This window comes from Zingiber officinale, chromosome 8B, assembly GCF_018446385.1.
Source record: "Zingiber officinale cultivar Zhangliang chromosome 8B, Zo_v1.1, whole genome shotgun sequence".
In the NCBI taxonomy this organism is placed as follows: domain Eukaryota; kingdom Viridiplantae; phylum Streptophyta; class Magnoliopsida; order Zingiberales; family Zingiberaceae; genus Zingiber; species Zingiber officinale.
Window position 1 is genome coordinate 11,992,143 of NC_056001.1, and position 25,380 is coordinate 12,017,522.

Genomic DNA, 25,380 nt, shown 5'->3' on the forward strand with positions numbered 1-25,380 from the left:
ACAATCCATCGAATATCTGATTCATAAGAACCGCCGGATATAGGGTCAGATGTAGGTCATGATATTGCATTATCTGATCTAATAGGACCGGATAACTTTTTACCCTAATAACCGAACCAATCCGATCCGTGATCACCCCTAGTCCACGTTGCCCACTACTCTTAAGGGGAAAAGTCCTTTTTACCCCTGGGATAATTCCCATATAAACTGTGCATCCAAGGGTGGTTCACGAAGAGCATGTGAAAGAAAGAGAGGAAGAAGAACATCCAAGGCTACGAGATTTAGTTTGTGGAATTGTCGAGAAGCGTTTGCCACCGTCACCTTCTCGCAAACGGCAAGGCGACTTCCTCCATCCAACGATTTTCTCTTTTCCGGATTTCACCATAACGAGATATAATTTATTGTTTCGTATAGTAAATTTTAATTATAATTCCTTCAGTCTCACGGAGCGACCTTCACGGCGGTGTAGTTGCATGCAGAAGGAGATGAGAAAGCCCTTTCTCGGCGATGTCGAAGGTCATGTTCTTGCCCATCATCGCCAGACCCACCAAGCTAAGCTGCGAAAGCACCACGACGCAACCTGCATCTACCAAATAGAGAAGAAAAACAAGAGGGGGATGGGATTTTATTTGTATGTGTGTTTATCAACAATTAAAAAAATATTAATTACTTTTTAAAAAATTAATTGTATTATTTTTATATAGGATAAATGCACTGTCTCATTAGAAAGATAGCATGTGCCTTGTTTCATTAGAAAGATAACCTGTGGCATAAGAGGAAGTTAGATTCACATTAACATTAGAACATTACATTTTTAAAATCATTTTTAAAGTATACTAACACCCAAGAGCCTTATGAATCTAACAGGGAGATAAGTTAGATGGAATATGAACTATAAAATATACAAGACAGCTTGATTCATACAGGGAGATAAGTTAGATGGAATATGAACTATAAAATATACAAGACAGCTTCTACATGAGTGTAAAATATTTATTTATTAAAAATATTAAATTAAGACACCACATTTTGTATATGCATATCATGAGGAGCATTTGGCCCCCACGGACGGGATCAACCGGTTATGACATGGTATTCTTGCAACATGGGTCGGGAGGTCGAAGGTCTGCGGCAGCAATTGCGATAACATCAATATCTGTCCGTGCTAAACACCTTCGACCGCCATGTCATCGCCGGGCCCGTATTCACCGTGATTTACTCCCTCTCATACTCGTGGGGCAGGGGTGAGGGGGCCGCTGGGCGGCGGGACCCGCCTTTTTTGCAACATATCATGAGGAGCATTTGGATTTGAGTTGAAGAGCCTCATCCCATGACTATGATCCCTGATCACAATAGTGTTTGGAATGAATCGATCAAAGAGTAACTGATAGATAAATCATAGTCCGAATCTATATCAATTTCGCTCACCCAAATCTAGCTTGTTGAGTTGGACTCAGCCTGACCTACATCGTTTTTGTTCATTCCAAATCGTAGCTCCATCTGAACATGAGACAATAATTCTTCACCGGTTGGCATGAACCCTCATCGCCTGATGTCGTCAAGCATGTGGCCCCTTGAACCTGCATTTTGAGATAATAAAGTACAACCGCATCAGCTAAATGATGGCTCAAGGTATCAACTGGTACTTGATCCTGGCAGACGATCTGTTGATGTTAGAGTACCTCAATTCGAACAGCCTTTTTCAGGTCATCCATGAGTAATTAAACATCCATTTACAGACCATTAACATTAATCTGATGATGGTTCTTTGCAGATATTACTCCCTTATTTTTCTGATTCTCCTAAGTTAAATAGCAGAGCGGAAGCATTATAGAATTAAGCCAATATAGTTCTGTAATGACCAAAAGCTATAACCAAGGTCACCAGCAATCTCCACAAGAACAAAACCCATCCCTGAAATGATGGAAACGGGTTGAATCCCTCAAAACGATCCGGCGCCTAACAACTCTCGTTATTAGTTTAATAGCCGAGTGGCAATCACCACACACCCTAAGATTTTTTATGATTCTTATCGTGCTACCTTCCACAGTACTAATTAGACCAAAGGCCAGTGCAAGTTTCTCACTGTGATAAGCTAGCACAGCCTCCTTTTGCTCATCGTCGACATCGTGCAAGGCGAATCTTGTATCATAAATGTAACCAAGTTCCTTCAATTTACCTACCAGCCAATCAAGCTTCTTGTATACCTCTGTGGCCATAGGGTGAGACCGGTCTCCACAAACAAACTCATGCCTCATCCCCTTCAGTGTAATCCAACTTGCACCCGGTACCTTTGTGATGCCTCTACTTCTCATCATTAGTCTAGTTTGTGATACATCGTTCCACTGTCCAGCTGAAGCATATATGTTTGACAGCAAAACATAAGCTGCACTGTTCTCAGGGTCGATATCAAACACCTTCTTTGAAATTCTACGAGCAACTTCGACGTTAGCATGAATTCTACAAGCACTGAGTAAAGCTAACCAAATTGTGGCATTTGGTTCCATCGGCATGTTTCTAATGAGTTCTTCTGCTTCTTCAAACATTGCACAACGGCCTAAAATGTCTACCATACAAGAATAGTGCTCAAGCTTAACCTCAACTGAAGGATCGCATTCCAGCATATGGAAAATGTTCCTTCCCTTCTCGAGCATTCTGGAATGGCTACAAGCAGTCAGAAGACCTGTGTATGTTATCTCATCTGGTTGCACATTGAGCTTTCTCATGTCATCAAATAGCTTTATTGCGAATGAGCCATATCCATTCTGAGCACATCCCATTATGATAGAATTCCAGGATACAAGATTCCTCCTATCCATACAATTAAACAGAGTCAAACTATCATCTATATCTCCACATTTGGAATACAAAACAATCAGAGAGTTTTTCACAAACATATCAAGATCCAGACCCAGTTTAACAGTAGTTGCATGGATCTTTTTCCCCCTTTCAAGAGCTTGTAGCCCACAACAGGAGTTCAATGCACTGGTGAATGTGGACTGGTTCGGCCGAACTGGAGATGCTGTCATCTTATCAAATTCTTTGAGTGCATCCTCATGTCTATCATTCAGTCCATAACCGGTTATAAGAGCTGTCCAAGAAACGACATCCTTCTCCTGCTTCTCGGTGAATAGTTTACTTGAATCCTCAATTTGCTTGCACTTAGCATAAAGGTTGACCAGTGAAGTAGAAACAAATGGATCCAATGAATAGCTTGTTCTTACAAGATGGGCATGAAGCTGGGTGCCTAGTTGTAATTCCGATGCATTGGCACATACCGTTAAGATACAAGCATAGGTTCTTGGCGTCAGCTTCATGCGGGACATCCACAGTTCACTAAAAAGGCACAGTGCTTTGTCACTCTCCCCGTTCTGGTCATGACCTCCAATCATGGCGGTCCAAGAAATCACATTTGGTTGAGGCATTTTATCGAACATTGAACGGGCGTCAGCCACTCTCCCATTGTCACAATATGCTGAGATCATGGCATTCCATGCGGCAGTATCCCGCAGTGGCATCCTCAAGAACAGGTCCTCTGCTGCATCAACCCGACCAAACTGCGATAGGCCATTTACCATCGTCGTCCAGGAGATCACATTTCGGCCCGGCATTTCGTCGAACAGCTTGCGTCCGAGATCCAACTCCCCGCAATCTAAGGCTGCCTTGATCATGGAATTCCATGCAGCGGCGTCTCTCGCCGGCATTCGCTCGAACAGTCTGAAGGCCTGATCGAGGCGGTTGATTCGACAGTAGCCGTTGATCATCATGGTGTAGAGTTGGACGCCGGGAGAAGGAATTCTGTCGAAGAAGCGGGCGGCTTCGTCGATTTCGTGGCTCTGAAGGAGGCGGAAGAGTGTGGACTTCCAGGGAGAGCCGCTTTCTTTCCATGGTTGGGTCGCAGCGGGGATGGAACGGAAGGAGGCAACTTTTGGATTCGCAGTAATCGCAGGAAACCTTTTCATAATTTCATTCTCGGTGCCCGTTGTACTGCTAGATTTTTCTTCCGCGTTATCAAACTTCTATCAAAGCTGCATCCAGGAGATAGAATAATTAAACCAGTGTTAGAGATATTTGTTCGAGATATTTTTTTTATATGTAGAATTAGCATTCATTAATCCATGATTGATTTTTTTTATTATATTTTAATCCATCATAATCAAACGGAACAATTTTTTTTAAACTCAACTATACACTTAAACCTCTCAAAGAAGAGTACCATGATCTTGTACGCTCTACTGCAATAATAATTGAGGAGTCATCTTCATAGGTACGTGACTAATCCCATCGCACACATTGTTCTGATTGAACAACAACAATAAAGAGATTCATTCTCCCACATGTACAATGCATTATTGCAGAATAGCTACCTTATAACTAATGTGACCAATAGTAAGTATCACACTCAATGTTCAGATTGAACGAAAATATAGACGCTCCCCACAATACACCTTGACATGGCCATCCATACTGACCGCCTAACAAAAGGATGCTCCGACCTTAGGACCATATTTCTAATACAACACAGCAGAGACAAGAAGCAAATGTAACTGGAGACTACCACATATCACACATTGCTCAGAACAAATATTTCCAATGTTGCTTAGAAATGACAGATTGCCTTGTAATGTCCATATTTCGTCAATAATCCTGATTGGAATGCAGATAAAGTCAATCACACTGTGTCGGTGTAGTTAGGCATATATTGTTACATGGATAAATCGTATTGCAGTCTGATTCCCTACTGTTGAATTAAATTAAAAGAGCGTCTATATTGCGCTTGCCTTCTGGACCTTTGCTGTACCAAGAAGAGACGTAATCACCGTATAGAACCTCCCGGTACTTGCGTGGAGAATTCTTTGTCACAAGCTGTGGAGCAGGATATATTTTCCTAGTCTTTGATGGATCGTAAAATGCAGCAACGGATAACCGGGGACGATGATCATTGACGATGGCCCGATGGACAGCACTCTTGTATTGACCGTTAGTTATCACCTGCAGAAAAATCAAAATCAGAATAAACTCTGAAGTTCACACGTTGAAGTAAAGAGAACAATGGAGTTTTATAATGAGAGAAGTCATCTGGAAAACATAAGAACGAGAATAGTAAAAAGTTACAAGGAAAAACCTTATCCCATTTTATTGTGTAAAGCAATTGGTGTAAATGTGAGACTGGAAAATATATGTTTCCACTGGAATTAAAATATGTTGGGTGGTGTTTTAATAAATGTACCCTAACCTTTCAAATTTAACAAATTTATCTTCTGCATCAACTTTTCAAATGTCTTGATAACTTTTCCGACCACTTACTAAATGGATGACATGAAATATGACATTCCCGACAATAAAAAATTCAAATAACATAGCATTTTATCATTTTTAAAGATAGACTAAATATATTCTAAATATCAAATTCTTTGCTTTCTTCTCTCCCTCTCGTTATCATTTATCCACAAATAATGTTAATACTCAGCCTCTCCCAGACTACATTAGAACTAAGGTTGTTGATATGATTTTAACAAGCTCGTTACAAGAATTGGAACCAATTAAAATCATATTCCTGCAGTGAGAGCTAATATGGCTAGAAAAATGTTGTTAGATTATGTTCCAAATGATCTTACCACTAAAAGTTCCTCTAGGACATTCTTTTGGGGGCACCTAAGTTACTGTCACCACTTGCAATAACAGCTTAGCATGGACTGTTATCTGGCATAGACCAAGAACTGAAATTCGGTGCCAAGCATCAACCATCATTAATGTACAAAGAAAACAACAATTATAACCTAGCTATGTTAAATTTGTTGGTGTAAAACCAAGGCCTTTCAAAGCAAGTAAAATAAACAAAAAATTATGCTAACTAACTCATTACAACTCCACTTCAAATTAACAATGCATCTAGCTCATAAAGTTATATTGGCTGGTGACCTCCTAGGTCTTCTATTCTTCATACTGTATGATAAATCAAAGCATTATCACAGTTTCATTTCGTAGTCATAGCATAGTTACAATCACATCCCTAACATTTTTCTTGAATTAAATGTCCCTTCATTCAAGAAAGTTTCTAGCAACTAGGCACAGTCAGCATTGTAAATCTTCTTTTGATATCTAAGTAAGTGTGTTCCCTCCTATGCCAATAAAATAATACTCTCTTCCTAATCAGCTTAGAACTGATTACTTGGCATTAATTTTATTTCCATATCATAATTTTAATTATAATTTGAGGAGATATTTGTATTTGATAATTTGAATAGTACTAAAATATATGTTAAAATAAAATTTATTATAGCCAGGGCACCCACTTTATGCTTACATGTCCAATTCATATTGATACGCTTTTAACTTTCAAGCTGACATAGTTTCATCATGTTGATGAGTAGCAAGGGATATTTTATTTCATTGACATTTGACATATCTATTTTGTTAACTGTGACCTCAAAGCGAGATTTTAGTACTAACATGACTAATATTCAAGGGGAGGTACGAACAATTCTGAAACCAAGATGGGATCCTCTTGTATTTAAACCTACCTGCTGGTTGCTGGTTGGGGTTGTACAATCAACCCTATGCAAGGTAAACTAGAACTTGCAAACAAAACCTCAAGTAATAGGTGATTTTAGAACAAGTGCCAAGACTAATGGTTTACAGTTGGAATTTATCAGAAACATTCGATTTATTACCAGATAAAGAATTAAGAGAAAATATCAAATAAAAAATAGTGCTAATAATAGTTCAACTGTTCAACAAAGATTGCAAGAAATTTATCACAGGATTCCAGGTAATTGTGTTAATGGCATGGATTGAGGATAGTCTGCCACCTTTGAGTTCAAATGTATGAAAAGATTGAGATCAGTTCATGGAAGCTTCTAGAAATCTTAAATGCATAAGTGCCTTAGCCATACCTTTGAATCTCATGAAATGAAAGCTGATTAATATGCAATTAATATCAAAAAAGTATCAAGAATTATTCAGTTTTCTTTATAATAAAACAGATTATAGTAGATAAACAAACTTCAACTTTCAAATACTATAGTTATGGACAAATGATATTATTTTGACACCAAAGGTGAGGGTGAGAGGCAATACCTCAGTTTGGTCAGACAAAATGACAACAATAGCGCCAGAAAGAGGATGCACGACTGCCCATTCATCATCTTTAAGTACCTCAAGTCCTGGCACATCATCTTGTATCAGAAGTGTTATGGCACCCATATCAGAATGGGATTGCAAACCAAGCGCAAGTTCTGGCTGAGGACAAGGAGGGTAGTAGCTGACTGTTATATTCTGATATACTTCTCCAACTGCATCTTCAATATAAGAAGGTGGTAAACCAACACTTTGGGAGATCATATGTAACAACGTTTGAGCAAGTTTCTTTATGCCATCACTATATTCTAGTATAGTATCCCTGTAAACATTAGCCAGTATAGTTTAAATATTTGCACAAACCTATTACAATAAGAAGTGAGTTTGAAAAGATGTTTTCTGACTTAATACTGCGAATTCAATTCATAGAAAAATATAGCAATGCATGTCCACGGAATACAAGGTATCTTCTATTTCTTAACACTGATATATAGCGTCCATCATAGAGACAGACTTGAAAACTAATAAAAGTCCAAAAATATTTTTCTCCCTTAATAAACCTAAATATGAAATTCACATTTATGATGATAGAAGGGGAGCCTTGGCGCAATGGTAAAGTTGTTGCCATGTGACCAAAAGGATTCGGGAATTCTGGAAACAACCTCTTGCAAAAAGCAGGGTAAGGCTGCGTACAATGGATCCTTCCCCGAGACCCCGCATGGCAGGAGTTTTGTGCACCGGGCTGCCCTTTTTACAGTTATGATGATAGGATAATACTAAATTTATTTATTAATTAATGAAGAATTCTCAAGCTCTTAATTATAAAATTCTCCTACAGAATTACTGTGTGTGATATAATTTTGTCCTTCAAAATGAAAAGACAAAGAAAAACTTGTGTTATGTTGAATTTTCCATTAAAGAGAAGCTCCATATTGAGAACAAGAAAACTAGGAGATTTATCTTTTCCAAGTAATGTTAATACAGTTCAAACTTCCAAACTAAAAGTAAACTAAAAAACTAAAACCAAACTGCTAAAGCTATTGCTTTCTAACATGGACCACCAAGATTGAAACAAATAGCTTTGAGTATCTAGCAGTTTAATTTGCTTATAATCTTACCATTAGCATTAAAGGCTTCACCCAAAATAAGCCCTTGCTTGACATCTTGAGATCTTCTTAATGGTACATCGATACAAAGCATATAGGTAAAGGATATTAACTTTTAAACTATCTAGATTAGTGAAACTACAACACCAGAATGAAACAACTTAATTGGTCATTTTTGTACTACTAAATTCCAGATATAATGAGAACCTAAACAACTGAAAAATCAAACATGTTAAGAGGTGATTTCTGAGCATCCATGAGCAACAAATTAACTGCCACCAAAACCAGCTTCGTAGTGGCCTCAAATAAATTCAAAGAAAGTGGGTGGTAATACAAGATTCCAGAAAAGGAATTCTCTATTAACAGCTAGGTCTAAACCCAGTACATATAAATTTGAATCTGATGTCATAAATTGACATATGAAAACCCTGCTAATGAAGAGGAATAACTCTTGGCACATTAACCCTAAAAAAAACCCCTTCAACTAACCATGAAATTTTATAAGTACACAGCATATTGCAGAAGTTGAAAATAAATAGTCAATTTCATCTTAGTATGATCTACAAGAACGCCCAAAAAAAATCACTAAGATATCATTCATAAGCATCGATTGATCGTTAACCAATTCTTCCATACCAACCTAAAATCCCTAAAACTAGATGCCCCTTCGTTGTAATTAGTAAATTTATATTTTATCCAAGCCAAACTCATTGTAAACGAAAAGGATGTTCTTGGCTGCGTTACAAGTCATTTGAGTATGCTTAAAAAAACAAAAAATAAATAAATAAATAAAGTAACCTGAGTGGAAGAACAATCTCATCTGAACCTGTAATTAGTTGGGAAATCCGGCCACCGGCTAGGGTTCCGCCGAGACACCGGTAGCGTGTGATGATCAAAATAATCCCTCCAATCAAGTACTCCATCATCGTTCGAGAGCATGCGGCTTCCATACCCCTCAGAAGCTGGAGACCGGGGGTCGCACGCAAACCGGAGCTTTGCCTCCATGGGGGAGGAAAAGAAAGACGACCCGACAGACTTCATTTCCTCCAGGAGCCGTGAGGAGACCCCGTGGTTCACCACCTGGAAGGCGCCCCAATCCCTGGAAGCGCAGGCGATGGCTGGAACGGGGTCGCCTGCGGAGAGGCTAAGGTCGATAACGGGAATGCCACCGACGTCGATTCCGCAGCGGCGGGGGTCGGGCCGGAGCTCCAGAGGCTGGATGTATCGAGAAGGAAGCCGCGATATGCCCGCATCCACGAGGGTTTGAACGCGCCGAGGTTCCGCAACCGCTTCCATCGCCGATCGTTGTCACTTGTCAGACTGTCAGAGGTCGTGCCTGATAGATAACATGAAAATAAGATATCATTATTTCCATTTTTGTTTATATTATATTAACGGTAAATTAGAGAAAAATCTCCAATGGTAATCATAACTTTGCATACAATCTCCATGCCTACAAAATTTTATTTCCACTCCCTGCATGCAAAGTATTACTTGTTTCAACTCCCTCATGCAAATATTGATACCTAAATTGCCCCTCAGATTTTTTAGGTACAAAAAGTTCAAAATTGAGTACAAAAAGTCTGAAAACGAGTATAATTCTTCTTAAAGTCAGTACTTTATATTAAAAATCGAGTATATTTTCTATCAAAATTGTCCCTCATATTTTTTAGGTATAAAAAGTCTAAAAATAAGTATAATTCCTGTTAAATTCAGCACTTTACACTATAATCCAGTACTCTATACTAGGATCGAGTATATTTTCTATTGAAATTAACCCATATTTTTTAGGTACAAAAAGTCAAAAATTGAGTACAAAAAGTCCGAAAATGAGTATAATTCTTCTTAAAGTCAGTATTTTATATTAAAAATCGAGTATATTTTCTATTAAATTCAGCACATTAAACTAAAATCGAGTATATTTTGAGGTGAAAAAAGAATCGTACTCAATTTAATAGAAAATATACTAGATTCTAATTTAATATACTGAATTTAAGAGGATTTATACTGATTTTTGGACTTTTTGTACCTAAAAATATCATGGGCAATTAGATAAATATGTTTAGCTGGGGAGTGAAAAGAAAGTTTTTTATGGATGGGGACTACATGTAAAGTTATGTTTGCCCATGGGGAGTGCATGCAAATTTACCCTTATATTAAATATAAGCTTACAAAATACAAATGCAAAAAATGAATTTTCTTTAATTTTCTATCACCAGTTTGTTCCACTTGAAAAAATGGTGATTTCTAGGCAATAAAACAAAAGAAATATATATTTTTTCTCTTTTGGCGATAAAAATAAATAGTAATAATAAAATACGCGTTTAATTTCGGTTATGCTCCCTCACAGTTCGATCTAGGGCGGTAAATGAATCAAGCGTTCGTGAATAAATTTAGTGTTTGATTTGATAAGAGCTTGTTTATGTTCATTCAATATACATAAAATTAATTAAACAAACAAGCTTGAACAGCTCGTTAAGCTAAACAAACAAACTTAAATACATATATGTTCAGTTCGTTAACGTTCGTGAACAATATTCACGAACCATATTTATTAATAAACTCTTTTCAATATGCTAAATAAATAATAAAATAAAATAAAATAAATAAATAAATAAATTTAAATTATCAATCTTAATAACCAATCAAACAATTAAAAGTTTCAAACAATCAAACAAGCTTAAATTGAGAGTTTGATAACATCTAAATGAATCAAGCTCAAGCCAATCTCGAACCAAGTTTAAGCCAAGCTTGAATTGAGAGTTTGATAACATCTAAACGAATCAAGCTCAAGCCAAGTTTCAAACAAACTCAATCTCATAAAAAATAAACCAAGTCAAATTTGAACATTCATTTCAAAAACTTGATTCATTTTAAGTTTGGCTCGGATCGACTTGATTATCTTATCAAACAAATTTAAACACTCTAAAACTTGACTCGGCTCGACTTGTTTACCGCACTAATTCAATCATCCTATCCCAGGCTCGCTATTCCAATCTTCAATCCCTAATTTTAGTAATTAATCTCGATGAAACAAATCCCTTTTGTGATTTTATCTCTTCTACGCTTTCCTCTCCCAACCCCACAAATACGATCAACCTCCCCCCCTAACCGGTAGGTGACGGTTAATTACTTCTTACCGCCCAACAATCCGTCGTTGTATGCAGCTCGAAGGTTCTCCTCTTGTCCTAAAATTAATTGTGCTTCGGAATCGACGAGATCAACAGGTTGACTTTGATGATAATACGTAGATTCTCAACATTCTTCTTCTCTTGATTCTTGATCCTCGTTTCTTTAATTTTTTGTCTGAAGCTGGTATGAAAACCAATGCTACATCACAAGAACCTACTTCATTTGACGACAAACGAATTGATCCAAGAAACAACTCCGGGACTGGAAATGGCGGTGGTGCTTCAAAACCGTCACGTAACAAGAAAAAAACGGAGCCAATCTTCAAGTCCGGCACCGGCACTGCCGACGCTGCCTCCAAAGCGGCATGTCCGAGCCCAAAACAGCAGCACGCAAATAATGGTTCCAGGCTACCCATGATTTCCGAGAGCGCCTCCACCTCTACCTGCGGTAATTCGACGACGACCTCCGCAACAACTACAATGACCGCCGGCGCCGCCAAGAGCAGCGACGCGAAGCTGAGCGACTCCATCAGCCGCGGCAGCAACAACAGCAACCGAAGCGACAGCATCGACAGCGTCGCTTCCGCCCCAATCAGACGCCATACCGGCGGCGACTGCCGGTGGGAGGCCATTCAGTTGGTCAACGCCAAGGAGTCCCCAATCGGCATCGGCCATTTCGTACTGCTGAAACGCCTCGGCTACGGTGACATCGGCAGCGTGTATCTCGTCGAGCTCAGAGGAATTGGTACCTTCTTCGCCATGAAAGTGATGGACAAGGCGTCGATTGCTAGCAGGAACAAGCTCCTCCGAGCTCAAACCGAGAGGGAAATCCTTATCATGCTCGATCACCCCTTCTTGCCGACTCTGTATTCTCACTTCGAGACGGAGAAGTTCTATTGCTTGGTGATGGAGTACTGCAGCGGTGGCAATCTCCATTCGCTCCGGCAGAAGCAGCCTAACAAGCATTTTACCGAGCAAGCCGCAAGGTTTCAGTTTTTTAATCATCATTCATTCGTATGGCGGATCCAAAAAAAAAAAATCCAACTTTGAAGCAAGCTTGCAATTGATCTCTTTCTGAATCAGATTCTATGCTTCGGAGGTGCTACTGGCGCTGGAGTACTTGCATATGTTGGGGATTGTATACAGGGACTTGAAGCCGGAGAACGTGCTGGTGAGGGAGGAAGGACACATAATGCTCTCCGATTTCGACCTCTCCCTGCGCTGCTCAGTCGACCCCACGCTCGTCAAATCCTCGTCGCGCTCGAGCAGCAGCGAGGTCGTCAACGCCGGGATGATCGACGGCGACCAGACCGTGCAGAGCTGCATCCAGCCGTCCTCCTTCTTCCCCCGCATCCTACCCAAGAAAAACCGCAAGTCCAAATCCGATTTTGGGATCGGAAGCAGCAGCAGCAGCAACAACAACAACAACCACGGTATCGCCGAATTGGAGTTCATGGCGGAGCCGACGAACGCGCGGTCGATGTCGTTCGTGGGGACGCACGAGTACCTGGCGCCGGAGATCATCCGCGGCGAGGGGCATGGCAGCGCGGTGGATTGGTGGACCTTCGGCATCTTCCTGTACGAGCTGTTGCATGGGACTACGCCGTTCAAGGGCTCCGGCAACAAGGCCACGCTTCAAAACGTGGTCAGCCAGCCGCTGAGGTTCCCGGAGACGCCACTGGCGAGCCTGGTGGCGAGGGATCTGATACAGGGGCTGCTTGTGAAGGATCCACAGAGGAGGATCGCCTACCACAGAGGGGCGACTGAGATCAAGCAGCATCCGTTCTTTGAGGGGATCAATTGGGCTCTGGTGAGGAGCATAGCGCCTCCACATGTTCCTGATCCGGTCAACTTTAGTCAGTTTGGGAGCAAGGAGAAGAAGAAGAGCGCTGAGGGTGGACTTGCAGGTGGGAACAGCGGGAACAAAGCTCATTCCAGCGATTCTTCGAATCTTGATTTTGAGTATTTCTAGGACGACAATGTTTAATTTAATTAATTCTTTAATGCTTGGGAATGTTTTTGTAAATAAGAGGATCGAACATTATTTCTATGCCAGTCAAATACATCATTCTCATTCTCATTCTGGAAAAATGATGTTATTGGATGCCTCGTTAGTGTTTTGACCTTCACCAGATACTGCTGGCTGCATTAGCTAAGACTTTTAGTGTGTGCTTTATACTTTTCTTTTTTAAAATTTATGCAAAGGGGTTTGACTATAATTCTTAACCATGCGTGAATTCGTCATTAAAAAAAAAATCATCTGTTTACCTAAGTCACCTGCCAAAAATATTTTATTAATGTTTCTTCCAGCAAAATGGTATCCTATCAAGCAAAAGAAGACGAGACCGCTGCCTCCTCCTAGAGTAGTGTATTGTGTTTTTGAAATGCTTTTATTTTTCTATGTTTGAGTCATTAAACCGATCCAATTCTAAAAATAAGCTATAATTCATTATTATTATTTTCTTTGTATATTTTAAATAAAAATTAGCCACTTAAAAGAATTTATTCTTGATGGTGGAAGATATGGAGTTTCATATGTTTTATAGAGTGGAGTCAACTCACTATAGGAACAATTCAAACATAATAACCATTGGTGATTCAATGTTGTTAAAGAGCTTTCAAATATTTTATTATATAGCCATAGTGGATTTAACATTTTTCCGGGAGGCGTTCGAGACTAACCTTGCTGATATGAGATGGAGTGATTTTCGGAACCTGATCATGCTTTTGAAAATTTACTTTCAATCTTTTAGCTTTTGATGCCCTTCCACTCAAAAAGAGTGTTCAATCAGCCATTGACCCTAGTTTGAAAAATAATGCCTGCTTCTCGGCTTCGATTTCTCCTCTACAAATATGCACTGTATGTGAAATTTTTTATAACTGAGCACTTATAGAGTTTAAGCAACAAGTTATTAAAAAAAGACAGGATGAGCAACACAAAATGAAATAAATCTAAGCGGAAATAATTCAGTATGAGAATGAAGTTAAAAAAAAATAATAAATACACAAAGACATCAGAACTACAAACGCAAAAAATATCAAAAGAAATTTTCAAACGGCCCTCGTTAACCTATTAGCAGTAGATTCACTTTGCTTTGTTTTTTGCCATACTAAGAAGGTCGCCAAAAAGTTTTTCCTCTGTCTTCGGTGTCTTGTTCATTGGCTGCGAGTAAGAGGGCACTGAATTTGGATAGGACGAAGTCCCATTCACAAACATGTGATTATCTTGCATGGAAAGCCCATGCATCATCTGCGAAAGTCCATGTGAACTAGCATAGCCATATGCAGCACCCCCTGACGGAGAGAACTGACGCACTGGTTGCGTCAAATACCCACCATAACCAGTCAGCTGATTGCTGTAGAGAGCTTGCTGACTAATGGCAGGCATATGGCTACCATATACCTGCTGTGAGTAGATAGCAGTCATCTGGTCATTCTTAATTGGTCCATACATGCTTGCATACTGATTGTTGTGGACAAAATGAGGCGGAAGACCTCCGTGTTGTGAGCCTAACATAACTTGCTGGTGCGTTACCCCTATAAAGCCGCCAGGCAACGGTTGGGCAATTTGTGGGGGGAAGCTTCCAGGTTGGCCAGTTGCAGCAATTTGGGGTGGGAAGCTTCCAGGATGGCCAGTTGGCCCAGATAAGGGAGTGCTACCAACAAATTGACCATGTTGCAGCAGTTGAGGGTGCAAATTAGGGAAGTCACTAGATGGAGCAGATTGAGCTTCCCAAGGTGCTCGAGGAAGAACTAGGCCTTGATCATTTACACCATAACTTTGTGCTGGCTGCTGTGATGAAAAGCCTGTAGGTACTTGACTGTTCATGATAGGATTTGTTTGGTTGAATTGTACAGGCTGTTGTAATTGGAGAGGATTCACCGTGAGTGGTGTTGCAGAAGTGTAAGCCGGTAGGGATGACAACGTCAATTGGGAATCAGATGGCCTTGGAGGGTTGCTATTATTCTCTTCAGTTTTAGCATTGGAAAACATGTCTGCAAGAGCTAAGATGTTTTGGTCAGAAGCAGAGTTAATGAGTGGTTCGTTGACAGGCACGAGGGCTCGATTCTCATTTTTGGGTTCACTATAATCTTCACCACTGAGAAGATCGATTCTTGGATCAATTATAGCTAAAGAAGTTGCTGAACCATTGGGGGTTGGAGGTGCAGGCAATGATAATTGCTGAAGAGGAGGTTTGTCGCCAGTTATTGAGCTTGTGTTTGACCTACATATATGAATCAAAAACATCATGTCAAACATCGAATCATAAGCAGTACTTTTTAAAGGCACTAGGAGATTGCAGTTCCTAAGCACAAGTTGTACTGAGCATCCAAGGTTTAAATCTGAAAAATCAAATCGAGCAAGAACCAAGTTGCAAAATTCAATTGTTGCCTTAACAGTATACAAATTTGGTTTTAATTCAAAAAAAAAACATTTCCCTAAAATATGGGAGAGTGGTCAGCCGTTGAAACCAAACCATACCAATAATTATATAGAATATCATATGTGTGCTAGATATAACAGAAATTATAGGCCTAGTCTCATGACTGATTATTTGATAAGACAGAAATAGTATACATGAGCTGTAATCCCCTTTTGGATATAAAAATAAGAACATAAAGCTAGATTTTCGACTTGCTATTAGAGTCAAATCCTATTCCGACTCCATAGTCTTCGCCACTTTGTTGTTCTTCTACACCCCTCGCATATTGTTATCTTTAAGTCCACCTGTCGTGTATTTAATTACGCAGACAAATGTAACAATTGGTGGCAATCATGAGATGTAATCATTACCTTAACAGTTGGCTCTCTTATAGTGCTCCTACTATCACACAATCTCTTATTAATGGCATTATTATCTTGTTCATCTGTCTGTGTTTAAAATAAATGAGCTTGCTAAGTTTACATCCTCAGTGAAGTTCTAGTGTGAAACATATGAACTTTGATAAAGAACACCATGAACCTTTTCCTTCTAATACTGATTAGCATACTTCAACCATTGGTCGAGTTCACTCAGCTGTTTTTAGGTGTCTATCCTGTCTATAGTAATGATGGCTTTCATGTCTTTTTTAACCTTTATTATTCTTGAACCTAAACAATTTAAAAGAGATACTGTTTTCACCTAATTTTTTATCTTATTTATTGCTTTCCTCGATCATACAATCCCCTGCCTTCATATCAACTCATCACTAACTCGATCCAACTCTTAATTAGACATCAATTACTCCACTATGAGTTTACAGTTCAACTAAAGAGATACCTTCATTAGATTTGAACCGCCACCAATGACTTCATCCACAGGAACTCCAACATCAATTCCTCTTCAACTCATTTTGACTTGCTTTTGCTCTTAAGAAAGGCAAGCGTACTCATCTATACATTCTATTGTCAAATTTGTTTTCTTTGATAATGTCAGCCACCTCTTAAATTTCTTTATGTTTTCATTATTCATACAGATTTCAAGGTTGCACTAGGCACCACGAAGCCCTTAGAGATACCCATTGGAAACAAGTGCAGATTCTAGGACCAAGGTGCATCTTTTAACAACACTGATCACAATTCACAACTAGTAAATCTTACTGGAAATTAACACAATAGATTAACTACTGAAAACCACCATACTTTTGGGATGAATCTGTTAAGAGAAATGGGAAGGAAAAAATCATTTACCTTTGGTCTGTCTGTTTGTTTGGTGCAGAATCATCAAGATCTACAAGTGCCTGAAGTGATTTGGGCTTCACCGCCTGAACAGATTTTCCTGCGGCAATAGAATCATGTTTCACAAGTACATGCTCCAAGTCATCATTAAGAGCAAGTGCTTGACCAAGCAACTCCTCGTCTCTATTCAAAATAACAAAAGAGATAAATTATGCAAAATGCAATTTTCACAATCTTTCCAAACAGGTATGAGAAAAAAAAACTGAACATATTTTTTTATAAGTTTCTTCTATTAGAGCCTTCACAATAAGACCGGATATTTCTTCTAAATATTTGTGGTCTATATATCTACATCATCCATCAAATATCTCACTCCACAAATATCCAAATTTTACAATCAAATATTCCACAAACCAAATATTTATGGGTTCCGCCATTCAAATATCTCACTCCCAAATATCCCAAACTCGATAATCAAATATCTCACCAATCAAATATTTATGGGGCTCACTGTTATTTTATAAATTTACATCTAATTTTACATTTAAATAAAATTACTTATATTTATCAATTTTTCACTTTAACATATTTCGCATATATTTTCATAAATATTTTTTACTTAATATTTATTTACATATTTTGGTCATTATTAAATATTATTATAAAATAACAAAGGAAAAATTAAAGAGAGTGCAGCTGCACAGGTGGGCCCTGCTGCAGGCCCACCCACGTGTCAAGTGCTGTACTACAGCTCAGACTTTTTTTAAAAAAATTTATTTAATAAAATATATAGAAATGACAAAACCATTTACCCGGTGATTTCTAATATCCCCATTTCTATTCTCTCCAATAGTAGAGATTTGAGATGTATATTTGGAGAAATATTCTCTCTAAATATCCTCCACCGTTCTGCCATGGGGTTCAAACAAATTCTTCTAGAAGTAAACGGGATGAACTGTATTGAGCAGAGAACATGGCAACAACAAAAGTCACCCATGGCTCTTGCATCAGCACAGCTGAACAATGATGTGTGGACCTAATTTGAAAAGAACCAGACACGTAAGTGCTCCCCTAATAACCTGTGTCGTGGACCTTTGGGTACCTCTACCTTCAATCAACTCCTATTGGTCATTTTTGACAAGGATTCAGAAATCCTTTGATGTTCAAGTAAGATCCGGATCAACTATGACTGATCCTAAGTTGAATCAGTCTATTTAAAATGATTCCCTAAACTATGGATCAAAGGCCTTTATAGAGATATCTCAAGGACGAACCGGAGCGCAAGTTATACGGTCTAAATTCCAACTGGCTACCCTTTTTCACAAAGAAAATACCAAAGCAGAGGAAATTGCATATACAACATACGAGGTTTTGTTGATGAGCTGCACCACTCTCTGCTTGTAAGTACGGCACTGATCTACAAGGTCGACAATTACTTCCTGCCTGAGGCCCTAATATAAGAATTAGAATAGATGCAGTTAACTTTCTGCCAGACATCATGTCAAATATCGAGGTAAAATGAGAAATAAATCTCAACCTTTAAAGGCATCACTTAAATTGAGTATTAATTTCACAGATAACTAGAAAAATATGACAAAGTAATTCAGCATAGTGGTTGTAATAGCATAACCTTATCAGTCATAACGGTCTATGATTCATAACAAAGAAAAGGATGCTCCATGTTATTAGAGCAACAAAAAGTTTTATTGTAAATTCCAGTGTCAAATTGTGGATACCTCTGTGTTCCCAGGATCTATAGCATTCAGCATCTCAGAAAGAACATCCATGATGCCACGAGCATTTTGAATTTCAGCTATGCTGTGGATTTCAAAGTGCAATTAGACTCTTGGAGTAGTTTTGACACTCCACATAACAGCATTCGACCAACAAATTGAAGTAAACACATATGAGGAGAAAATATTCGCAATTAAACTTATTAATGAAGAATTGTTGATGAGATTTTATGATGATAGCGAAGAATGTAAAAGCAGTTTGTAGGTAGAAAGATTGGAGAAATGTGTCGCTGACTAGCCTCACATTTGTTTATCACCATTGAAATGGGAGAGGCATACGCCACTCTTCATCTGTGCTTAGAGATAATTAAATTTTAACTAAGTTTAAGACATTGTAATAAATAAAAAATTATCATCATAGAGCTTGACTTGGATGTAGATTTGACTAAGTATACTTCATACCACATATATAAGCCTTGCATGAAGTAGACTAAAATCAGATGATTAGAAGAATAAACAGTGAAAATAAAGAAGAGATAGGTGTCTCCCACTTTGGCTACGACAACATAAAGATCTTGGGCACTTAATTAGGAGATCTAAATGTAAAAAATGTGAAGACCATACAGCTTCTTCTCCTGTTAGCACAATCTTGTACTGAAACACAATAAAGAAAATATAAGAGTTAGTCAAACACCTCAAAGCAGGCAAATCAGATCCAGACGAAGTATCAGGAACTTCTTCGTAGAACTCAGTACTCTGTCCAGATGGAGGATACAAGCTCAAGGAGTCTTTTTGTGGATTAAAAGTAGGTGCAGACCTCCCACCTCTCTGAGGAAATACAGCTCCAGCTTGCTGGTGTACAAAGACAAAAAGGAGAAACTAAGACAGCCAAAACTAAAATATGTTGAGACAAGAATTAAGATGAGAGAGTCAGAGAGATCACTCTGATGACACGAAACTATCAATTTAACAACCTCTTTTGGGAGTCAAATATGCAGGTGAAATTAATAGGCAAGATAATGCTTCATTTGATGAGTAAAGATCTGGCATGCAACCTATACGTTGTATTGAACACACGAGCAGATCAGGGAATGCCTCATTGACGTATTTCTTGTTTACAGTCTAACCAAAAAAACATTCTATCACCTTTTTCCATTTTTCATCTAGTATAGTTTTTGGCAACAGTTGCAGTTTCCATTCAGTGTAATTTTTTGGTTAAATTCATCATCATTATGAAGTATGTTTGTTGCAACTAGTTGAATTTGGCTACATCAATTGTATTCCGCTACTAAACTCTGGTGAAGGTTATACCACTAATAATTTTCAGATCTCTTCAATTATTTTTTACTTTTTTTCATTGGTCTTTCTTTACCCCTTACACAAACTCAGCTTGTCTAACTATAGAATACATTAATTGCTTTTGAACATAACCATATCATCTTAACATTTTATTTCACATTTTGTCATCCATTGAGGTTATGCCTTCCTAGATAGTATTATTTTAATCTCACACCTTGATTTCAAAATTCTGATCTTTCCTAATATTTAATGTTTTGTACATGTTGCTTACAAACTCCCCAACACTGATGCAAAACTATGCTACATAGTGTTAGAATGTTATTTGATTTTCTTTTATGACTAAGAAGCATGATGATTATATAAGACTTCAAAGGTTCTTCTCCAGTTCAATCATCTATTCTTTATCAGGTTAATGATATATTTGTCAGTATTTCTTTATCGAATAAAAACTCCAAGATATTTAAAACTTTCCTAGCAATTTCATATTCATCTATCTCAACCATTCCCTTATTTTTTTCTCTTATTATTAAATTTCCTTCTCAATTTTCATTCCACTTAATTCAAAATGTTTAGTTTCTGAAGTCTCTCACTACCAAAGCTTTCGGTTTAATTTCTTCACAATCATCAATTAAAACAATATCATTTATAAAATATATAACCAAATAAATTGCATAAGCTAAATTAGCTTCTTAATTTTCATTCCACTTAATTCAAAACCTTTAGTTTCCGAAATCTCTCGCTACCAAAGCTTTCAGTTTAATTTCTTCACAATCATCAATTAAAGCAATATTTATAAAGTAAACAACCAAATAAATTGCATAAGTTAGCCAACAATATTTGAAATCACATGCAAAACATTAGACAGTGGCAAAAAGAACAGTTAGCACACAAGTGTTTGGCCAACATTTAAGACTTCTTGGAAATGGGAAGTAGATAATGAATGTCCTATGCATCCTAATCCTTTTTTTATTGTTTCCAACATATGAAGAGAAGTAATAGAAACAAGATGACTACAGCATCCTAAAAGACAAGAAACATTTTGAAGTGTCAAATATATTTTCAACTAGATAAATGAATATGTTAAGTTACCAACAATTCTTGATATGCGGCGTAGTATTGAGGATACGTTGCACGTGGGCCACCAAGTGCCTCTTGCCAGGTGTCAATTAGAACTAATATCTTTTCTTTTACTTGTGGATCTGGCTGTAAATTAGAAAATGTCAATAAGAAGAAATGTTTTGAAAACTTAAATATATATATATTACATCAACTTTTAACCTTCTTCTTTACAATTTTGACCATCTTACGTAGAACATCTTTCTCAGCAACATACATATGGACAACGTCACCACAATTTTTTATCACTGTTTCCAGCAGCTGCAAGATCATGTCAAAATAAAGGCTTGATTATTAAAACTAGCATGGAGAAATGGATAAAATGGAAATTAACCTGGAGATGAAGTGTACAGTTCATGTTGCTCATCCTTAAACAAACATAAACCATATAAGAGAAATCCATTTGCACAGGCATGTAATTTTGCAGCTCATTACATGAGTATCGAAGTGCAAAATCATGTAATTTAACCGGCATAGAGATCCTCAATACAGGCATGAGTGATTGGCTTCCTTTGCAAATTCCTTCAAGGTTTGGATTCATTTGTGGCTTCCTCCATTCTGAAATGAAACCTAACTTCCTAGTCAGTGTCGAAACCACGACCTCCATCACAACTTCCTCCATGTCGAAATGAAACCTAGCTTCCTCTTTTGTCCGAAACTGAAACTCTTGTTCTAGCGTTAGCTCCACTCAATGTACACTTCCTCGTTTCCTGCTTCTTTTCCTCCCCTTCCTCCAAGTTCTTCCTCCTATCCTTCTTCTTTCTTTAACACTGGCACACCCTTCTCCTTCAACACACTTCTAGCACTAATCTAACACTCCTCTTCTTCCTCTTTCAACTAGTGCCCCTTCTCCTCCTTCAGCATGCCTCTAACATAGATATTGGCACTGGTGGCAATGCCCCAAGATGGTCAAGGATTGAGACCCCGACTAAGGTTGCAATTTCAATCACTATGTTTAGATAAAATTAAATTGAACCAAATAGAGCTAAAAGTTCCAAAATATTATTCAATTCAGTTTGTAAAAGAGGTTTAATATAGATTAATAAGAATTTGAGCAAATGGACTTTTAAGAAGAATTCCTTAAAGACCATTTTTAAATACAATATTTTAGCATAGATGAAAATATACAATTATGCCTAAGACATACAGTTTTGCAAATAGGAACGGTGAGAAGTATCTACAAAATGATTTAGTTATAATTCAAGAAAAAATAGAAAAATTACTTAAAGAAAAAGGATGTTAAAACCACTACCTGTGCAGACACTTAAATATCCCTGAAGAGCAATTTCAGAATTGAGGAAATGTGTGGTATTTTTATGCTTACTGTAAGTGCAAGTAGCTGAACTCTGGAACTTTTATGACCAATGCGCCTTTTGAGTCCTCTGATAACTTCCTTTGCCTGCCTGATAATTTTAGGAAAAAAGTTAAGTTAGTGTTAGATAAGTTACAACTATAGCATACAAATCTAAACATTCAACAAAGGTAACAAAGAAAGTCTAACAAGCCATATTAGCAAAATTGTGCTGCAATTCTAATTCTGGTCAAGTATGACTTTGATAACCAATCTATCAGTATTATGTTCTTAATCTGTCGTAGTTCATAATCTACTTTAGGTTTTGATTATCACAGAAATACCCCATCCCCACCTCCTAAAATGAAAATAATTGAAGTCACAAAGATGTTTTCCTACTAATTCCACTAAGTTCGTTGACATCAATAATTCACAACAGTTCATAAATAGCATCATTAATGAAATCCTACTGAACAAGACCAAATTATTTGGTAAAAAAAAAAAACTAGTTTCACATTTATGTTGTTGTAGACAAATAAATAAACAATTGAAAACTTTTAAGAGGCTCTTGATACAAAGAATGCTAGACAAAAGTTAATATTGCTTAAAAGTGGATTCAATATAAAAACAAAATCTTAAGTTATGCAATTAAAACATCAAAGAGTGCAATGGAGCAGTCACATAATATGGTATAGTTGAAGAAAAATAATATTTCAATGTAGATAAAGTTAACACATATTGCCTTGCATAGAGCTCAATGAACAGATAAGACAAGACGATGGCAAAGTCAACAAATATACAGCCAAGGTCACAAAAATTACTATGAATGCATTCAGTTGTTTTCTCACCAAGTGCTTTAATTACCTTGGTTATTATCTTTTGAGGCTAACCATAAACGGTTATCAACCAAAATCATTGTAGTGCAAGTAGTGGAACTGGAAAGCAGATTCAAAATAATACATGGTGCTCCTACATATTCAGCCATTAGTCCAATCATGTACTGAAATCAATATAATGTTACAGAACAAATTGTTCATTTTTTAGGCTAAATTTTGAGTGGTCAAGTAATGTGTGACTATGCTAGACAATATTGCATAATGTTGCCCAAGAAAATGATATAAAATTTAAAGCTGATTTGTTAATGCTTGCTTAAATGCTAAATTACTCAACTATAGGGGGGTATCTAAAGTAATTTTAGTAAACGGTGTTAAAAATGACTTTTCTTTCAAATGAAGACCAAAATTTAACAATTCATATCTTGATTTTGATGAGTCCATGAAATAAATAGAAAAATCAAATATAACAGGACATAGACAAAGAAGTGTCTAACTATAAAACATGATATCCTTCCAATGCAATATTCCAATCTCTTAAGCTTTTATCTTTCTGAACCTATTTTAAATTTTAACGGTATAAACATGAACTCTTACTACCTTCTCTAAACCTCATTCAGGTTATCATACCATGTGTAAACACAAAATGAACTACAAGCAACTATCCTAACAACAAAATACGACTTCACCATGAAGCTAAAATTTAAATATTTTTTTTTTATCTTCCACAAATAATTGGAACATCATGAACCAAGATGTTCAGATCTAAGCATATTCTTTTTCCAAGGACTCAAGTATCAGGCCCCAGTGGAATTGGATTCTATAGAGGAACTTAAAGTACATATCCATAAACCTGATTGAGTGCACACTTACTGAAAAGGAAGTATTACTTGCTTTCTGGAGTTTCATAGTTCAAAAACAGGTAATACGGTCATCTCTCTGTGATACAAAAATAAAGGTTGTAAGCGTCTCTCTTCCATGTTCATTATCTTAGAACTACCACGATCTATAAAGCAAATAGTATCTAAGCTTGAGAAGTTCTTATTCGATGGAACACTGGCTAACACTCATAAGCTCCAAGAAATAGCACCATAATACTCAGAAAATTCAATCTATTTGGCCAAGGATAAACGATGACCGAAATGCATAGAAAACTACAAAGTTACAAGTTTTTAGAATTAGCAAGAATAAGTTCCTGAAAAAGGATTTACAGAAAAACGCAAACTAAATAAACTATATCATTGATCCGTAAATGAATATAACAGTACAACAAACACCGCATACCCAGGTTCGCGATTGAGGATATCGCAGATCTGAACGTTCATCGCCCAGTCCGGACCGATCAGCATATCGCTCGTAGCGCGATCCACCAGCGCGGCTGCCATCTCTCCTTTCCAACTTCGTAACCCGATCAACAAATATCGCGGCCACCACCTAACGAGATCCAAACAGGTTAGGGCGAATCCACCAGAACCGGCTGCGGCTCGCCAGGGATCGGAACCTAAAAGCGGAGAAGGGACGGGAAGCGAGGAACCCCTCCCTCCAGGAGCAGATGCGTGCAGTGGATCTAGTCTTTTCCCCCCTTTCCTTCCGTGGGCGTCCGGCAGTGTGTCTTTAACAACTTCTCTACGTCGAGCGAGAAACCGTTTCGATATTTCGGGATTTTTAATTTATTGAAAAAAACGCCGTAACGGAGAAAAAAAGAACAAAATAACAGCTTCGCTCATTCCGTCGAGTGATGGATTGACGTACAGCCGGCTGGAGCCCTATGAGACTGATCCACGTGTCATTAAAGGGCCGATGAGGTGATGTACTGCTGCTAAATAAATGGGAAATTTTTATTTCAACCCAGAATTTGCTTGATTTTTCAAAATGTCTTTTTTAAAATATTTTTTTTAATGGAATAATAGTGGGACTAAAATTATTTAAGGTTATGTTAGAAATCAAAGCACAAGGAACTCTGCCTGTTCCGCATCCTCTGCCTCTCACCTTCATCTTTTATTTATTAGAGATTCGATTTTTTGATCTATAGTTTTTGAATTATTACAGTGGGATTGTAGCAGTGATTTAGTCATAATTAATTATAATCTCTCTTTAAATTTATCATTCCCTAAATTATAATTTAAATCAAG

General features: G+C 37.6%; 4 protein-coding genes across 6 annotated transcripts; 1 reads left to right on the forward strand and 3 right to left on the reverse strand.

Annotated features, from left to right (window-relative positions):
- Window positions 1–886: 886 nt before the first annotated feature.
- On the reverse strand, window positions 887–4,389 carry LOC122015253 (pentatricopeptide repeat-containing protein At5g46460, mitochondrial-like). 3 transcript variants are annotated; one of them, XR_006120864.1, is made up of 3 exons: window positions 4,217–4,389; window positions 1,429–4,028; window positions 890–1,343 (listed from the first exon to the last, which is right to left on the reverse strand). XR_006120864.1 is itself a non-coding variant. In XM_042572039.1 (2 exons), the coding sequence occupies exon 2, from the start codon at window positions 3,960–3,962 to the stop codon at window positions 1,881–1,883; it is 2,082 nt and encodes a 693-aa protein (XP_042427973.1). In that variant the 5' UTR covers window positions 3,963–4,028; window positions 4,217–4,389; the 3' UTR covers window positions 887–1,880. The 3 variants fall into 3 exon arrangements, 1 of the variants encoding a protein (XP_042427973.1); XR_006120865.1 differs by lacking the exon at window positions 4,217–4,389 and having other exon boundaries at window positions 1,429–1,580; window positions 1,683–4,084; XM_042572039.1 differs by having other exon boundaries at window positions 887–4,028.
- A 155-nt stretch (window positions 4,390–4,544) lies between these two features.
- Window positions 4,545–9,526, reverse strand: LOC122015254 (jasmonate-induced oxygenase 4-like). The gene is made up of 3 exons (XM_042572040.1): window positions 9,013–9,526; window positions 7,081–7,402; window positions 4,545–4,992 (listed from the first exon to the last, which is right to left on the reverse strand). The coding sequence occupies exons 1-3, from the start codon at window positions 9,480–9,482 to the stop codon at window positions 4,750–4,752; spliced, it is 1,035 nt and encodes a 344-aa protein (XP_042427974.1). The 5' UTR covers window positions 9,483–9,526; the 3' UTR covers window positions 4,545–4,749.
- Window positions 9,527–11,503: 1,977 nt separating this feature from the next.
- On the forward strand, window positions 11,504–13,341 carry LOC122013510 (serine/threonine-protein kinase RHS3-like). Its single transcript, XM_042569783.1, has 2 exons — window positions 11,504–12,303; window positions 12,401–13,341. The coding sequence occupies exons 1-2, from the start codon at window positions 11,504–11,506 to the stop codon at window positions 13,287–13,289; spliced, it is 1,689 nt and encodes a 562-aa protein (XP_042425717.1). The 3' UTR covers window positions 13,290–13,341.
- Window positions 13,342–14,242: 901 nt separating this feature from the next.
- On the reverse strand, window positions 14,243–24,904 carry LOC122014848 (TOM1-like protein 9). The gene is made up of 10 exons (XM_042571306.1): window positions 24,750–24,904; window positions 24,533–24,682; window positions 22,449–22,527; window positions 21,287–21,385; window positions 21,098–21,211; window positions 19,404–19,561; window positions 18,713–18,794; window positions 18,342–18,427; window positions 16,989–17,159; window positions 14,243–15,543 (listed from the first exon to the last, which is right to left on the reverse strand). The coding sequence occupies exons 2-10, from the start codon at window positions 24,631–24,633 to the stop codon at window positions 14,403–14,405; spliced, it is 2,031 nt and encodes a 676-aa protein (XP_042427240.1). The 5' UTR covers window positions 24,634–24,682; window positions 24,750–24,904; the 3' UTR covers window positions 14,243–14,402.
- Between the last annotated feature and the right edge of the window lie 476 nt (window positions 24,905–25,380).

Excerpts from the sequence above, each read along its gene's own strand:
- LOC122015253 (XM_042572039.1), bottom strand. The coding sequence starts at position 3,962 with ATGAAAAGGTTTCCTGCGATTACTGCGAATCCAAAAGTTGCCTCCTTC.
- LOC122015254 (XM_042572040.1), bottom strand. The coding sequence starts at position 9,482 with ATGGAAGCGGTTGCGGAACCTCGGCGCGTTCAAACCCTCGTGGATGCG. Across the intron at positions 7,403-9,012 it reads GATTTCCCAACTAATTACAG|GGATACTATACTAGAATATA; the intron begins GTTCAGATGAGA and ends TAATGTTTACAG. Across the intron at positions 4,993-7,080 it reads TTTTGTCTGACCAAACTGAG|GTGATAACTAACGGTCAATA; the intron begins GTATTGCCTCTC and ends ATTTTTCTGCAG.
- LOC122013510 (XM_042569783.1), top strand. The coding sequence starts at position 11,504 with ATGAAAACCAATGCTACATCACAAGAACCTACTTCATTTGACGACAAA. Across the intron at positions 12,304-12,400 it reads TTTACCGAGCAAGCCGCAAG|ATTCTATGCTTCGGAGGTGC; the intron begins GTTTCAGTTTTT and ends TTTCTGAATCAG.
- LOC122014848 (XM_042571306.1), bottom strand. The coding sequence starts at position 24,633 with ATGGCAGCCGCGCTGGTGGATCGCGCTACGAGCGATATGCTGATCGGT. Across the intron at positions 21,212-21,286 it reads TCAAAATTGTAAAGAAGAAG|CCAGATCCACAAGTAAAAGA; the intron begins GTTAAAAGTTGA and ends TCTAATTTACAG. Across the intron at positions 19,562-21,097 it reads CCGCATATCAAGAATTGTTG|CAAGCTGGAGCTGTATTTCC; the intron begins GTAACTTAACAT and ends TTTGTACACCAG.